We start from the raw sequence: 18,036 nt of genomic DNA on the forward strand, positions 1-18,036 counted from the left end.
AAAATCATGCTTTGGAAATCCTGCAGACCTAAGTGTTATATCCTCTGGGTATAAACATTCAGATCTACGCAACATATCCTACAGTAGTGTGCCTCTACTAGACTTTAGTATCAAAGAAAGAGTTGGACTCCAGCTCTGTAGAGGGCTCTTACATCAGATCTTGCATCCCCTTATGGTCAGTAAAAAGGAAACAAGCTTTGATATGTCCGATGAACCATTCCCTTTTAAACGCTTATTTAAGGACAAAATAGACTGATGGTTGGCAAGCCTGTTTCTCTTCCCTGCCTACAAGTGCAATGAAGGTGCGCTGCTGCTGGTGCTCAAACACTGCCTAAGAACCGCTGCTGTCCTCTGAGGAAAAGGTGGGAAGTCAAACACAACCATTGCATGTGTCAAATCCAATCAAGAAGTTAGTAGCCAAATAACCCAGGTTTAAAGCATGAGGCAACACAAGCTGAACGGACTCTAGGGCAAGAGCAGCCAACATTATAAGGACCTCCCAGAGTTCCCTCCTTTGGTGTGCACAAAGGGCCACAGAAGAACGACAGTTGTTACACTATGTCAGGAACAGATTCCAGGCACTTTCATCCTCCTGTATCTATCCATCCAGCATTATGTACAGCAGCAAAAAAAGACAGAATGAACCTGGCAAGGAAGCAAACTCTTCCAGCAGTCTATGGGTGAAAAAAACAGTCAGATGTAGCTTTCTGGAAGTAACAAGATGGAAGACGTATGTCAGAGGAAACAAGGAGACGGTCAGAGCATTCAGGCCTAAAGGCTTTCAGGACAACACAGCAGCCCATATTGCAAGACTGCTATTAAGTAAAGCAGCAATGCAGGTGTCCAGGATATAGCCAATAGAAAAATGATAGAAGGCCACCTAGTATTTCCCCCATCCTTCAACAATGCATGTTGGGGGATACAGCTGCGTGCTAAGTCATTCTGGGAAAAAAAAACATACACACTGATATGGTAGCTAGCCCATTTTTCTCACAAGGAGGACAGCAATGCTGAAGAATGATAGTAAGGGAGCACTAAGATTTTTTTTTTTCCTCTTCTTTTTGGATAAGCTAAAACCCATCAACTTTAGGTATGTGCACCAATAGCAGAATTAGTCAGATATATAACCCCTTGTAGAAAGCACAAGACAAGATGGAAAAAATAGTCCCCAGAAGCGACCACAGTTTCACAGAAGTATTTGTAATGGAAGAAAACATAAGTCTAAGGAGATTTAAATATGCGGTAATCACAGTTGAGATTCCCAGTACGTGGCCTGGTTCCTCTCCCACTTGTAGTTTCCCACCAGTGTAGGTGCGTTATTTGAGCAGAATTACTTTTGATTTATACAGCTGAAGAGAAAAGGGGATCGGGACTTTTGTGATTAGAACAGAATTTATGTCAGTGGTAGAATAAACAAAATGCTAAGCTAACAGAGGAAGGAAAGGATACACAGTGCTAAAAAGATTAAGGTGCCAAGAGACCACGCTGTTCAGAACAACATCCAAAATACCAGCTTTTCAGAAAAGGATTTTGTCTAGAATGACATTCAGAATTCATTGGCATTATCAACACCCCTTTGCAGGAATAGTTTTAAGCATGTCTTTGAAAGAATCAGAATTATGGAAGGGCATATGTATGTTTAGTATTTTGTTTTATTTTTCAAACTAACGGCATTCAATCAAAAGGAAAGGAAGCACGTATTTTCTTTAGCCCATAAGGAAGAGAATAAAAAACCCTTGAAAATTATGTCACCCTCCAATCCCAAGTCTTTAATAATTTCTTTTCTAATAACTAAATACGTACGCCATAAAATTCTGAACTCCACTTCGAACGCTGGGATTCTTAATTAACTGCGGATACATATTTGCAGCATGGTCATACATGTGCCTGAAAGAACAAGAGTAGCAGAAGTTATTCTTTTATATTTTCTCTTCCTTTTGCTTATCAACTCATTTGTCAACAAGCACTGATAGACAAGCACCGCAGCCCACAAAGTAATCTTTTCTTAATCACAGATATAACTTCATAACTTTAATGAATGACAAACAAAGGTAACAAATGGATTATTGAAATTTAACTTAAACGACCTTGCTAATATCTGCTCAAACAGCTGTACAACGGAAAGATAAGAAGGAATGACATTGAAGTACTTCATGGCAAAGCTTCACATTCAGGGAATATTTGGAGGCCAGAAGCATCTTGGAAGCCTTAGCACATTAATTTATTAACTAATTTATTAATTTATTTAAATAGTTTACTAGAGAGCTATTTTGTCTAGAACTAAGAACACACAGAGTTGAGGAGAATGTAATTCGCCAATTCAGTTGTGAGAGAGAAAATTCCAGCCTGAACTCTAGCAGGTTTTACTTACCATTAACCATATTCCCTCCTTACTGATTAAGCTAAATCTGTTTTAAAGCATTGATCCTACGTGTTCTCACAGAAACTCCAACTCATGCCAGCCCTAAACAGATTCAGCTTTATGGAGGCCAAAATAATTGTGATTTTTGTTATTGTTGCTGAATTCAGTAAGCCCATTAACTAATAGAAACAAAAGTTCTAGGAGTTTTTTTGGTTGGTTGATTGGCTGTTTTTTGATTGTTTTGTTCAAGTGAAGCCAAATGTAATCTTCTGACTCAAGCCAAAACAGAACTTTTGGATTGTCTCATTCTGTTAACTTTTTCTCCTACCAACGTTTGATAATTCGAGTCTAACTTAACCAACATTTTTTTCAGCCACTGAATAAAAAAAAAAAAAAGAAAAGGAAGAAAGGGAGAAGAATATTTAGTTCTAGGTGGAAATCAGCAGAAAATTATTTCGCTGATGTCTGGAGTTGGTAGAACTACATCAGTCATCAGTAAAATTAGCTCCCACCAAGTGCTGAGAGAAAGAAAACAGAACTAAGAAACAGATACCAGCCTCAAGGAAAGTACATGCCAGTAGGACAGAATTCCCTATATTAAAACTCAGGAGGGTAACTTCCTCAGAGAGAGGCAGACAGGACCTGTTCCCAGTTTCCCTCAGGGCATAATGTGAGAATACGGCCAGAGATGATTGAATGGTTTGCTGATATTTAGAGAATAATCCATTGACCTTCTTCCCTCTCTTTCTGCCTCCTGCTCCATTCCCAGCTGTTTAAGTACTTGATTGCATGACCCTGCTACCTTGTCTCAGATCAGATACCATTCTGACTACCACCAAATCTAATTGTCAACATACATTCAGGCACAACACTAATCCAACAAGAAAAGGGAATATACCTTTCTGGCAGTTTGTAGTGTGAATTAGGTTGTTATGTAGACAGATAAGCAACAGAGCTGGTGCCAGAAGGCAGCTCTCTACTGTGTTAGTAAATGAACTGATGCATGAAAGGGCCTGATCAGTGCCAGGGCAGACACAAGTCAGCGGTTTGGATCTGTGGAGGGAGCTGCTAGGGCAAGACAGGGGAGTATTTAGTAGCTTTGCACCATTACACTTTTCACAAAATTGCAACTATAGCATCAATTTTAGTTCTAGAGTTTCCTGTCTCCCATTTAACACAAGACTACATGCCATAATCATAACCTACTTGAAGAAGACAAGAAAGTTGAAGAGAGAGATCAATATTCTCCACCCTTGCAGTCATAGAAAATTTGGCAAATAAAAATCCCAAGTAATTTTAGGAAGGAAAACATAGCGTAACATTCTCCATACTAAACTCGGAGCTCTCATGGCACTAGAGCAGAGGCGTAAATTGCACATGACAATCCATCTGGCAGATGGTCTCTTAGGGATGAGAACCAGATGAGCAGGATAAAAACATCCAGGATACTACTCTAATCACTGCCTAGGCCAGGACAGATGATCAGGCTTCCAGATTCAACCATCAGCTCTATTCATTTTGCATTCAAAGGTTATGCAACACAAGGCAGATTTTACACTTGTAGTATCTTTAAGCTGTGATGATTGACATAGAGACTGAGTTAGTTCAGAATCAGAGGACTGAAAACAGCTTCTTTAATGGCCTTCCTTCTTATATATGCTAACAGAGTACTTACAATTCTGGCAATTGATCTTCCTTTTTTAAAGCCCAAGGTTATCGAGAATTTTTCCTCTAGTTGCCTTGGTTTTGGTTGTTGGGGTTTATTTTTGCTTTAACAAAGCTTCTATGTGCATGGCTTGCATATTTTGTAAGGGTATTGTCCTCTGAAGTAAATTGGATCATTACAGTAAGGTAAGGCTTTGCAACTGTATCTGAGGCCAAATGCAAGGCAATTACAAAGGTGGGACAAGAATTCAGAATCTAAAACCAGCAAAGCAAAGCCCTGCTTCTTCAAATTAGAGAGGAAGATGACAGGACTCAAGTCTGCTGAGGTTGTGTCAGAAAAAAAAGAGTACAATTAACGTTGCTTCAAATTTAAATACTGCTGTTGGGCACCCGGCATGCCTCAATTGTAACTGATTAAAAGTATGTGCTTAACATCACATTTACATGTGTTCTGCTATTCCTCAGATAAAATGAGGCCTCATTAACACTTGTGTTTGTAATGAGGGAAGAGAATTCATACCCAAGAAAACTGGAGCAAATGTCTTTGGCTGCATGATAGGACTGGACCTTATAGAGAGGTGAGAGACCAGTGATAAAAATAAAATGTCTGATCTCCACACACTACAGGCACTAGAATTAGATTTATTCCACCACTAATTATGCGCTTTCAAAATAGACAGCTACTATCTGAATCAGATGCTGACACTAGGAAGATGAATCATGCTCTAGAAAAGGCCTGTGTTTCTACCCTTACTGCTAAATGGGTCTGACTTAGTTACTGGTTTTGCTGCCACAGACCTACATAGCTAGAGCCAACATTAATTCTTTCCCAGTAATCTAAGACAAGACAGTCCCAGCCTGTTACTTTTCTTTTTTTAAGTCTGGTTGTCTTTCATTCTGCTTAGGTTCCTACTAAGGACAGAGTGTACACTTTTAGGACAAGTATTTTGACACTCTCTTGCTTACATCATGAGTCCTCGCTGTGCTGTGCCCTCCTTCATGCCCTAACTGTAATGCAAGAACTGAGCTAGCTAAGAATTCCTGGAGGAGATGTCCAAATTGCAGGCACTCTCAAGCTGGAGCTCCTGCTCACCAGACAGCTTCTGCAGGAACCTGTACTTCAACTTGTGATCAGGCTTGCAGCATATCCTTCCCAATAACGCATCACATCAGATCTCTTCCTGGTAGGACTTCAGAGTTTCTGCAAAGAGCCACCTTGGGCCATTTCTGCTTCACAGAGTCATGGCTACAAACAGATGCAAGACAGCTGGAGATCTTAAGAGTTGTTCAGGCTACAGGTAGCAATGTGCTAGAGGACACTGCAATCATCAGGCGTACCCAATGTATTCACACTGCAGGGCTATGCCTGAGCCACCCAAAGTGGTACTTGAACAGGCAAGTGACACAAGCATCTTCACTCCAGTAGCTAAGTGGCTACTGATGCAAATAAAGCCTTCATCACAGTCAAACACACTGTTACATTGTTCTTTGTTGTTAGCAAGTTTTTTAAAAAGGAAAGTTGAGCTGTGTGTGGCTACTGCCGGTGTTGGTGTCTGCAAAAGCTTCCCTGAAGACAGGCTGAATGGGCCAGGCAGTGTGATGGGAACAGAGTTACAGAATGGGAAAGACTGTTTCCCAGTTTTACTTCAGAAGACTCGTGCAACTGTCCCAAAGACAACTGTCCCAACTCATCTGCCTGCATGTTAATTGGGATTCTGTGAATCTCTAGGCAAGACAGTGAAGGAGAAATGGAGCTCTGAGAGCAATCTTAACATCTACAAACTTAGTGAGTTCTCAACTGCTCCTGTATTTCAGGAAATTGCAAACACACTATGTAAGAGGATTCATTAGTTGTAGTTTGCTTAATAAAAAACCACCAAGGTCATAGAGCTAAAACCTGAATAGGTTCTCCATCTTCTCAAGGGTCAGGGAGCACATCACTAATTCATCTCTGCTCCTTAGCTGGAGCATTTTCAATAAGTATTCTTAGCTTCAAAGAGAAGCCCTCTTTATCCAAAACAGCTTTACAAGACCTGACAGAGAAAGCTTATATTCATAACCCCCAGTGAGAAACATACTTCCACTGCAGGTACAGATGTACAATGCAGCAAAGACATAGCCAAAACCCAAATTCAGATGGTATGTACAGTATTTGACAATCATTTTAATGATGGTAAGTATTTTCAGGTTTTGCACTGTAAGAGAATTTCTCAATGGACTTCCCTAAAAAGTTTCCTCAGAAAAGGCTTTGGCTATTTCTGGTTTTGCATCTTAACCCACTCTCACCCTTCAGCTCCTTTAAAACAGTTGAGTTTCCCACTTTGCTTAAAAGCTAAAGTCTCAAACCCTACTTTTTCACAAACCCTCAACTTCACTTCCACAGACTTTAAGACCTCTGTTCATTACTATTTCTGCTGTATCTAGAAAGGGCCACTCAGTGCTAGCGCTGGTAGCCCTACAGTGACAACAGCTAGGGCTAGGAACCAGCCTCAGTCAGCACCTGACCTAGGAATGCAAGCACCTTGACCAGAATACTTGTGAGCACCTTCACTTCTATGAATCTTCACTTAACACCTGTGGAAAAAACAAAGGGAAAAAACTCCCTCCTCTACACCTAAGCATAGACTAAAACATCAGATAAAGTCCCTGCAGACACTGTTTCACATTCAGACCATGTTTAAAAGAACGGGCATATACTTAAGTTTGTTTAAAAGACAGCCAGGAAGACTTGTAAATCTACTGGGGAGGTAGAAGGGAAGAGGGTGTAGGTCGTTGCTACCAGAACATTACTTGCCATGTAATCAGGCTGAGCCTGGATTGGGCTCTCTATGTGGTATGACAAAACTTAAGTTTAACCATAGAGATGAGTACATGTAGGTAAAGCCTTTGGGAAAAAAATCCATTCAGCAATACCAAATTTGAACAATATTCTAAATGCTAGCATCCCCCAGATCCATATGTAGTTTACATAAACTGACTGAATAGCATGTTAACAGTAACCTCTCACGCCAAACCACCCAATAACATACATCCAGATCTCCCATGTACTTCAATGCCTGTCCAGCTTGGAATACAGGTTGTGCACTCAGAACTCCAGGATTCCTTTACTCTTTCAGTCAGAAGTGTTTTGTTATTGACAAACGCTATTTTATTGAATTTCCTTTATACTCTCTAAAGACCTAGCTGCATCTCCAGCAATGTCTACTAGAGAGTCACATTAACATCTCACACAGTCAGAGAACTATCCAGAAGTCTTAACTGATCTTAAAATGTCTTACTAATTAAATTAATATCATATTGTCCAGCAGCTATATCTGACGATCATTCGACAGACAACTTTCCCCTGCCCGCCTGTTCAATGCAGCCTATAGGTATTTATTTTAGTTTTCTGCAAGCAAAGCTGCTGAAGCCAAATTCATGTCACTGTATCCATCAAAAGCATCTCCCAACTACTCCCCAGCCATACATTTCTTTCGTATGATTAAGTTGACAGAAAAAGATGGAGCTTGTTCAACAACAAGCCACATGTCATGTTCTTAGCTATATCACCAGCTATATCCTACCAGTTCGTACGTCACAGAGCCACTCGGTCTTTCAGCTTAGTCAAGGAAAGAATAGGGTTTGGTTTGGGGGTAATTTTATTTGTTGGTTGGTTGTTTTTTTGGGGGGTTGGGGTTTTTTTTAGAAAAGACTGCTCTGGATTCATAACATGTACAAAATTCTGTGAGTTTTCATAGATCTGCATTGTGGGAGAGATTCAGTCCCTAATCTTCTCGTCAAAGGGCTTTCAGGAGTACACTAACCCTTTTAGTCACACACGTTTGACTTCAGGCCTATCACTATATCAGCTTTTTTTTTTTTTCCAAATTTGCCCAAGAGTGCTAAACTCCCCATGCTATGATGTTTCAGTATCTGCTCCCCAGCAGTTTCTTGACAGTGTTTGGTGAAAAAGGTCCTTAAGGAAGCCCTGTAGCCCTTGCTAGCAACATCTCCCTGCCTGATCTGCTCTCAATCGTCTCATCTGTTGTTGGTCAGTCATCTAACTGTAGGCTGGGGAGATAACTATTCTTTCTGCTACTCCTTTTTAATTATACACAACACAGGGCTCACACACTTCCTTACACATACACTGTTCTGTGATTACATTACTTAATCAGTATTATAGATACAGTACTCATCTATCTCACCAAGGTTTTAGGAGAGCTTGCAGGATGAGAAGGAGAGGGCGCATCTTAATCCCAAAACAAAGATCCTATACTTCATACCTGCTACTAATTCAAAGAACAGCACACAACTGCAAAACGTATGGTTAGTTTAAATGTATGGGAATTAACGGAAAGGAAAAAAAAACAAACGAACAACACACAAGTATACAGAAATCCACTGGAAGTGTCATAAGTTGAGTTGCTTCCTGAGGTACTTACGGAGCTGTGAGATAGCCTTCCAAGAAGCCAGCTGCATACATGATATCTCCATTGCTTAAGGTCTGATGGCCATAGCCTGCTCTGATCTCCAGAACTCCCCAACCTGTTGTCTGTACAGTGTTGTTGTAGAAACCATAGGCATCTCCGCTCCTGTCCAGTATATTCTTGACCTGAAGTGATTTTTCAGCTTTATTCCAGTACACAGTTGCATAGCGGATTTCTATGGTGGAGAAGAAAGGGGGCAAGAGAAACAATCATGAGTAGGTATTTCCTATCTAATAATGAAATGCCAAAACAATATTTTGGCTATTTAAAAAAAATTAGTTTGATGGCTTTCCACCAAGTTTACTTCTATTACACAGAGCAACACTAATGTTAACATACTGAAAAGTAGCATGAGAAGTAACTGGACCTTTACCAAGATAAAAGCTTACAGCTAAATATTGTCATGTTACTCTTCTGGAAATTATCTACAACTCTTTCAGCACAGAGCTCCAACACAGCTGAGTCTTGACATAAAATTCAGAAAAGTATTTCCTTACCTGGCCCAGAAGAAAATCTATACAAATCTTATTGAAAGTAACTTTGCAAAACAGCATATTTTAGCAGCTGCAAAGGATTATAATCTACTGTTGACTTTGTTTTCCACCAAAAGACTGAAAAGGGTACAAGTTTTCTAAACTCTTTTTCTGGGCAATTAATCCTGGAGGTGGCATTACTTAACAGGAGCACTAGAACTCAGTGGATCACAGGCTTAAACACAAAAGCACCACAGGTATGCAATCTTTCAAGATACACGATCCCTATCAGTCAGCCAGAATAGAATCGATCCCAAGTGCAAAATGAATGCAAAGGAAGGGCACTAAACTCCTCAGAGTTCTGCTTGGACTGCTGTTTAAGAAACATTCTTCAATAGTTGGGTTTTAATCCTGCTGAGCAGAAGAACAAAGAGCAAGGTAAACCGCTTTCCAAAAAAAACCCCAGTAACTAATTCAGCCTTCTCTAAGATAGGACCTGATTACATCAGGTCTCTATTCATCACCGATCAAATCACTACTACAGTTACTACAAGTGAAAAGAATTCAAAAATCATGAATCAGAGTTCTCAGAACTATTTGAAAAGTTCTAAGGGATAAGCTCATAAACACAACTACCGAGACACCAACAATGTTTTTATTCCCTTGACCCTTCTCCAGCATGTGGCAATTTGTCCTGCCAGTTTATAGCAAGAAATTACAATTTGGTTACTACTCCTCACAACAATTCATTTTGTGCACCATGCGCATAGCAGCTGCAAAACAGAGCACTAGATCTAATTCTGCATAATCTCACACAAAGTACTTAGTATGCATGCTACCATAATGGAACTAAAAAAAGCCAGCACAATACCTAATGCTCTTCAAAAGGCTGAAAGTAAAATGTTTGTGATTAGGCAGCTAGTTTGATTTCAAATTAAGTGCACCCACTTTATTCACTACTCTGAAACATAACACAAAGAAGCTATTTTTATGAAGAGCCATGATGTATTTGAATAAAAAAAGCAAAATTGTTTTCCAAGAACCAAACCCTTTCTCAAACTAATCACTTTTTGACATAGCAATTATTCACTTTCTTCAAGCCAGTTTTCATCCATTTTACCAGACTGCTGAATAGTCTGTCATTCAACAGCCAGAAAACTGTTCTCTCCTAGTGTTCCATCAAGAATACCTAAAACTGTTTCTTACTGAGAATGACAGAACGGCTGAGGTTGGAGGGGATCTCTGGAGGTCATCTTGTCCCACTCCCCTGCTCAATTAGGGTCACGTAGAGCAAGTTGCCCAGGATCATGTCCTGACAGCTTTTAAGTATCTCCAAGGACGAAAATCTTTACAACCTCTCTGACAACCTGTACCAGTGCTTGCTCACCCTTACAGTAAAAAAGTGTCTCCTGAGGTTCGAAGAAAACCTCCTGTGTTTCAGCTTTTGCCCATTGCCTCTGGTCCTGTCACTGAGTATCACTGCTCCATCTTCTTTACACTCTCCCTTCAAGTATTTTTACACACTGATGAGATCTCCCTTGCCCTTTCTCTTCTCCAAGTGGAGCAGTCTCAGCTCTCTCAGCCATTCCTCACATGAGAGATGTTCCAGTCCCTTAATCACCTTCATAGCCCTTTGCCACACTCTCCAGCAGCTCCAGATCTCTCTTGTACTGGTGAGCCCAGAACTGGACCCAGCACTCCAAGCATGTCCCTACCAATCTTGAGCAGAAGAGAAGGATCACCTCCCTCGATCTGCTGGCAACACTCCTCCTGATATAGCTCAGGAGACAGCTATCATATTTTGCCACAAGGGCACATTGGTGGCTCATGTTCAGCTTGGTGACCACCCGGACCCCCATGCCCATTGCTGCAAAGCTGCTTTCGAAACACTCAGTCCTCAGAATATATTGGTACACGGGGTGCAGGATTCCTCCTCAGGTGCAGGATTTGGCATTTCCCTTTGTTGAACTGCATGAGGTTCCTGTCAGCCCACTTCTCCAGCCTACTGAGGTCTCTCTGAATGGCAGCACGACCCCCTGATGTATGAGCCACTCCTCCCAGCTTTGTATCATCAGCACACTTGCTGAGGGTACGCTCTGCCCCATCGCCCAGATCATTAAGGAAGATGCTGAGCAGTATCGACCACTGGTTACTGGCCTCCAGCGAGACCTTGTACCACTAAGCACTATGTCAGTCTTCATGATGTACTAGAGACACTTCTCATGTGAACAGGAAAATCATTAGCAAGAACAGAATTTTAATAGGGAAGGAACTGGGTTTTTTTTCCCCCTCCCCCATTCTATGAATAGAAAATTTTACATGAATCTCTATTTAGAGATGAAGTAATTTCAGAGACTTGAAAAACATGTTTTTAAACACTGCGTTCCATCTGCCAGGTACTGAGGCTATTTAAAGGACTGAGACATGACAGACATTGGGTAACTCTTCAAGTGGCTATAATCGTAGTTTGTTGTTGTCTCCTTAACTATCTTCTAGTAATACATGGGGTAATTGCTACTTTAGCTTAAGGGTAAACATGGGAATCACTCAGACTGAAAATCTATAAAAAGAAGAGCAGGCTGATAAGGGTCATCACTGATGAGAGCCAAAGGCCATCTTACAAAGCTAAAGCTCACATAAGCAAAGAGGTCAGGGAAAGGGAGGTCCTCTGAAGAAGTGCTGCAAGGGGTTGGCACAGAACACAACCAGCCTGTCCAGCAGTAAAGGGGATGGCTGATTCCAACCAAGAAGCCCACTGCGAGGCAGAGGAGAGACAGGCTGTGTGCTCAGTACACAAAGACAGCTGAGGAATGGGTAAAAAGAGCAAGAACAAAGTAGGGGAAGAGATGATCTACTTCCCATCTCTTTAGCAGGCTATGGAGAGGTAGTGAGTAGTCAAGAGGAACCAGGGCAGCTGAGTATTGTTATTAGTGCCCACAGACTAAATAGGTATGTCAAAGAAACTTTATTCTGCCTAAAGCAAAATAGTCATTGCTTTCTTTTCTAAAAGAAGGCTGATGCCAGTGCCAGACAGACTGATCTGACACAGGTATTCTAACACAGCAGCCTGTGTTTCTTTGTTTTATACTCTGTCAGAGCATGAACGTGCAGAGCTATTTTCAAAAGTCAGGGCAAACTTTAAAATTACCCTTGGAGTTTGCCCTGCCCCAACTTCACTATATGACAAATTTAAACTGAAGAAAAACAGGACTAGAAGAGGATGGAAGAGAAGAGGAAATATTAAATTACAGGATAATTTGCTACAAACCTGGAGAAGCCTTTAGAGGAACAGCATCAAGACAGTCGTCATAGATGTGGCTTAACAATAATATTGGAAAAGACCATTTCCCATTACTGATTGGTTGGGGTTTTTTCCAACTCACTCATTGTCCCATTTCACCTCATTAATTTTTATGTCAGTTTCTGCAAATCTAATTGCCCTGGTCTAAAGTGTCAAAATACCTACAAATGAAATTGCTATGTTTATTTCAAGGAACACATATATAATCATACAATAATTGTTACAATTTAGAAGATAAGTCTTTATCTTGCTACAGATAGAGTTAAAACTACAAGTTCATAAATTTGTGCACACTTAAAACACACTTACACTACAGTGTAATCAAAGCATTTCCTATCTCCCAGTCTGTTACAATTTTAATCTGCATTCATCTAAGCTAGCAGCACTACCTTTGCCGAGAAAAACATCCAGAACTTAAGTATAACATGGAATGTAGATATACAAGAAGCACTTGCATACTTCCAAACAATCCCATGTGCCCTGCAACAACAGGAACATTTTCCTTGAAAAATGCTGGTATTTTTATATTTTTTTTTTTTGAGGGTAAGGCAGAGGCCCTAGCATCTCTTATCCCAGCAGTTGTATCAGTAACTTCTTACACATGAACCAAATGCAGTATCTCTACGAATCTGTAACTCATCCTTTTGTCATCAAAGTTAGACTTTCCAGTGTGTAGCTGAGAATGCTGACAAGTGTTTCAGCCTACTGCCTGCCCTCAGGACCCTGAAGAACAGAAAAGACTCTGATAATCTGTGGCTACTCTATAACAGTATTGCTTAGAATAACCTGAACAAACCAAAGCACACACTGTTTACTGCGATGAATGACTCAAAATCCCTGGGGATAGGGTAGGTCAGTGGAGTCACCATTCCTGTCCATGTAACCAGCCAGCCAGGAGAACTGCATAGCATCAGCGATGCACAGTTCCACAACCACCAGCGCACTGTATGGTGGGAGACAGAAGCGGAGAAGGGCAACGACAAAACAAGCCTGGAAATAACAAGTGTTCCTTCTCCTTTCTGCAGTCAGTAGGGGCTGGAAGGAACCCCTCCTCAAATTGCCTGGTTTTAAATGCTTCTGCCAAATAAAGAGCCAGAAATAGGGACTACAGCTGGGAGACCGCTGGAATTTCTTCAACAAGTCAGAAGTATCTGCTTTTTGCCAAGATTATACCCTAAATAATGGAAAAACTAAAATATTTCAGCCGTGGCTAGAAGGTGGTAGTAGTTCCCTTGCTATTCAGGCTGAAATGCTAAATCTGTTCTCTGCCTTTTTGGCTCAATACAGACATCACCAAGGTTATGTTAAAAGTGGAGTTTGTCTTTTATTTGGTGGCAGCAGGAGAGTGGAAATACCTACATGCTCATGAGAACACAGAGAAAGCAATTAAAGGAAATACTGAGAAAACTGAGGCAAGATGGAAAAAAGAAATCAGATGCTGAAGAGGACATGAAAGAGTAGCAGTAACTTGCAATGAAAGAAACAGAAAGGACAGAGAAGATGAGGAAGAAAAACAGAGTAGGCCCAAGACCATCTAACAAACACGGTATTTGATAGCTACCACTAGTATTTATTAAAGAAATTACACCTACAAAAATAACACCTGACATGCCTTAAGAATGCCAGTAGATTTTGCTTGGTAATATGCAACAGCTGCTTTTCCATATGCTTTCCCAGCCATCAGTTGTTTTTAAAACATATATATAACTAGACAGGCTGTTGGACTTTCTAATTAAAGAAGTTAACAGAACTCTGTTTTCTTTGCAGATGAAACAGCTACAAGGTTTGGGGGGTGAGAATTAATTTTTTTTTTCCTTAGTCTGAGAAACAAGCTAACTCACAAGCAATGAAGCACTAGTTAGGTTGCATGTAACAAGCCAAATTAAATTAACAACCGTAAGCAACTCCTAATAACAGGAAAACCACTGGCTACCTTAACTAATTTTTATCTATATTTTACATGCTTCTTTTTTTCTATGACTTTTCAAAGTGAAGCCTTTTTCCATAGAGGTGTTCAGATGTACTTCATAGATTCGACCTATACATGTTCCACTAAATAAGGAAGCTATCACTCTGCTGTTTCACTGAAAACTAGTTTTGCGCAACTTAGGAACACAAAAAACCCAGCACAAAGTTGCACATACCCTGTTTTGGCACACCCTCTCCTACAGCTAATGTTCAGTAGTAAAGATTATGCTAGCACAGTAGAGCATTTAAATATTTCAGGTCAACCACAATAAGAAGCATCTAATGTTTCTGTTCAATTTTGTACTTTGATAGAGCTTGTCCTATTTTCCCATTTAAAATTTTAGAAACATGCTTTTAACTGTTTAAAAACGGTTGTATACCTCTAAACTACAGATGAGATTTCAAAGCACAGTTATGACTGGAATCCATTACAAAATGAATGTTAAGTACTTCAAGACTTCTTTAGAGATTAGCTTAAGCCACACAAGAACTTAACAAGAAACCCAGCAATTTTCAATTAAAGGAGTATATGCTTTCTTGTTCTGCTTGAATATAAGCTATTTGCGTTTTCTATTCTACTGGCCTTAATTTATCCTATTTCTTCACACATTTTAGACCTAAGTAATTTATCAATTTGCCTCTAACAGGCCTGTCGTTATTTGAAGGCTAATTCCCTGATTAGTGCTTACATGAGAGAGAAGTAATATTCAAATGTGAGCTATAAATTAAGAGTCTGAGTCCTGTATGGTTTTCATGTTCACAAGGATACTTTAACTAGTAAAGCTTAGCTGATGCAGAAAACTTGCCAAAACAGTTATGGGTCCCCAGTATAAGTCATCCACAGAGGAAACAAAAATAACAATTTGACAAGTAGTTTCACTACACTCATAGTCCCTAAATTTCATTCTCTAGAAAGTTTCCAAATAGTATTGTTATCCAACAATGAAGAAGTTAAATTTTGTGAAAGAACTGAATGAAGAGTTTAGTAGGCTGTTTGCACATATCTAAAGACAAATGTGCACACAAGGTCTGAGAACAGCATGACCATCCTTGAAGTTGTAAAGAGTGACTCATTGAAAAACTCCCTATCAAGAGTTTGCCATCCTTGAAGGGGGAACATCCCAGAAAATGCATAAACTTTGATACCATGTTTTGGATTGTCAGCATGTGCAGCAGTAAATGAGGGAAAGGTAATTCTGGTAGGGGGAGATTGTGACCATCTACTCACGGACCACCTACCCTAAAGGTACCCCAGACTCAAAAGAAAAGGGTGGAGGCAAAGGACTGAGCATGTAAAGTATTTCACATGCTGGTCAAGAGAAAATTAACCAATTGTTTTAAGAGAATAACGTAGAATATGTATAATTTCAGGGAAACGTTATGAATACGTATGATTACAATGTATACCTAAGATTCTATCTCAGGACCATGTAGGCACCTTTGGAGGAATCTATCCCATGTCTCCATCGCTGCAATAAAGAATGCCTACCTTCTAAAACTTCAAAACAAGTCTTAAGAGGGTTTTTCTGTGCCAACTTTTACAGTATCAGTATAATGAAGAATCTTCAAGGTTCAAAATGCTATAGAACACTGAAACAAGTTTAAAAATAAAATTCTAGACAATTCACAGTGCTGAAGGCCAAGTTTACTCCATTAAATAGCCTAAAGGCATTTCTATTTAATACTTAGTACAGTACCACTACTGAGGAATCAGTCAGGTATTAGCTGAAACTGCTTTATACCCTAAACTTCCTTCACTCCCTCTGCATGATTCACAGTTGACCCTTCCTTCAGCCCTGCTAACATAGTAGTAAAAGTTTTTGCCAATTCAGGCAAGGTTTGAAAAGTAGGCCTCCAAGATGAAGCGGGACCATCGGCAAAGTGAGAAGCTTGTAACGTTTTGGACACTAAAACAACCGTTACCTTAGCTTCTCCTTGGTTTATGGCAATTAATAAATTAACTAGGAATTTCCTAGAAGATAAGCACTGAATCCAGCCCTTAAGATCTTCAGAAATCATTGAAAGCAGCAGAAGAGAGAGATATTCTCTTGCTGAGATTTGCTTCCCAACAACCCTACTACCACCATCAGTACAGATGGTATCCAGAATTCTCTAATGGGTATTCTGTGCTAAATGGCTGCTATCTATCACTAACTTTTACTGATCCTCCAGAGGCAGCTTCACTTTCACACACTCCACACTACCTCAACATCTCTTAAATTCCCTCCTTTAGTGACTCCTTTCCCTGTCCTTCCATTTGCTGGTGAATTTGTTTCATACTTTTAAGTGAAAAGGAAAAAAAAAAAAAAAGGAATAATAATCCTATGTGCATACCTGACTGGCATGTCTTTTCTAGCACATAGTTAGTTACTACAGTGTGTGCCCACAGGTGTAATGTTTCTCAAACATACCACACAGATACATAGTTTTTAAGCAGAAAGTCAAGACTGTGTGGAAAACTGTGAAGCTCACCAAAATATGCCATTATGACATTTGCCAAATTCTGCTGACATCCAAATCTGACTTGGAAGTCGCAATACAATAAAGCTCTAAAATCAAGAGATAGAAAAGCTACAGCAGTCAACTGAGCAAGATCAAAAGTGTTACAAAAGTTTCAGTTATTGAATTACTCTAATTGGAGCCTCACAGCTTCAACTGAAAACGTGTATTACGTAAATACATGATGAAAAACAACCGTAAGCACAAAATTAGCATGAAGTGGTGTTCGAACCATAGCAAACAACTTCAAGTTTTAAGTTAATCAAATACTGGTAAATTACTTACTCTAATGGCAACACAAGTTCATCTACTGAGAAGATACCAGATTATGCTTAGGCACAAATTCCGAAACAGACGACGACCTCCACCCACAAGCTAGATTAAAACTCCGACCAAGATGGAAGTTGCTGCACGCTGTAGGCCACAGCACCAAAACGAAGTGTCCACCCTAAGTGATTCCCACGCGTGCATATTACACTAAAACCCAGCACCACTGGGCGCTCAAGGCAGCTTCCCATCCGTTGAATTCTCAGTTCGGCTCCCCTCGACCATTCCGGCAACTGGAAAGATGTTTCTTCAGTAGGCAGGAACGACGTGCCAGCACTTAACGCCCACGAGGCACCGCAGCCGAGCCTGCCCGGGCCGGCGGGCCGTGAGGTGCCCGCGGAGCGAACCCGTGAGGCAGCCGGGCCCTCCCCGGCCGGCGGGGTCCCTCCCGGGGCGATGGGCTTAACCGCCGCCACGGCCTCGGCACTGCCGCGGGTCGAGGCCCCTCGCCCCCGGATCCAAGGCGGCATGGGGGGACCCTTCCCCACGGAACCAGCCGGGGAGGAGGCGCGGCGAGGAGCTGCTGCCCGCGGCGAGGCGCGGAGCCCCGCGGGACCGCCAAGGCGAGCCAGGCGAGCCGCCCCGGCCCCTCAGGAGCCGCGACAGAGCTGCGGGCCGGGCTCCGCCGGCGGGACAGCCCCTCCCGGCCGCCCGGCACGCCCAGGGCTGGGGGCAGCCTCGCTGCCTCCCTTCCCTCCTTCCCGCCCGCCCCGGCGAGGGGCCTCCGGGCCGCGGCCCCCCTGCCGCCCCCCCAGGGCCGCCCTCTCGTCCTCCGAGCCCCCTCACCTGCTCGGCCCCCCGCCGCCGCCCACAGGAGGACGAGCCCCCACCAGCAGCAGCACACGCCGCCGCCGAGCCGGGACATGCTCCTGCTTCCCCGCGCCTCCTCTGGGCACCGGGAGGCGGCGGGACTTTAAGAAGTTCCCTCGCTCAGGGCAGGTCTCACCGCTGCCCCCGCCTCCTCCGGCGCCC

The 18,036-nt window shown here is 41.6% G+C and overlaps 1 protein-coding gene across 1 annotated transcript in view; it reads right to left on the reverse strand.

Annotated features, from left to right (window-relative positions):
- Positions 1 to 17,929, reverse strand: part of PLBD1 (phospholipase B domain containing 1) — a 42,232-nt gene extending 24,303 nt beyond the window's left edge. The window contains exons 1-3 of the mRNA XM_086610120.1: positions 17,851 to 17,929; positions 8,452 to 8,671; positions 1,804 to 1,887 (exon numbers count right to left, since the gene is read on the reverse strand). Coding sequence (XP_086466246.1) covers positions 1,804 to 1,887; positions 8,452 to 8,671; positions 17,851 to 17,929 — 383 coding nt within the window. The remainder of the gene's footprint in view (positions 1 to 1,803; positions 1,888 to 8,451; positions 8,672 to 17,850) is intronic.
- Between the last annotated feature and the right edge of the window lie 107 nt (positions 17,930 to 18,036).

This window comes from Tauraco erythrolophus, chromosome 4 (genome assembly GCF_009769465.1).
Source record: "Tauraco erythrolophus isolate bTauEry1 chromosome 4, bTauEry1.pri, whole genome shotgun sequence".
In the NCBI taxonomy this organism is placed as follows: Eukaryota; Metazoa; Chordata; class Aves; order Musophagiformes; family Musophagidae; genus Tauraco; species Tauraco erythrolophus.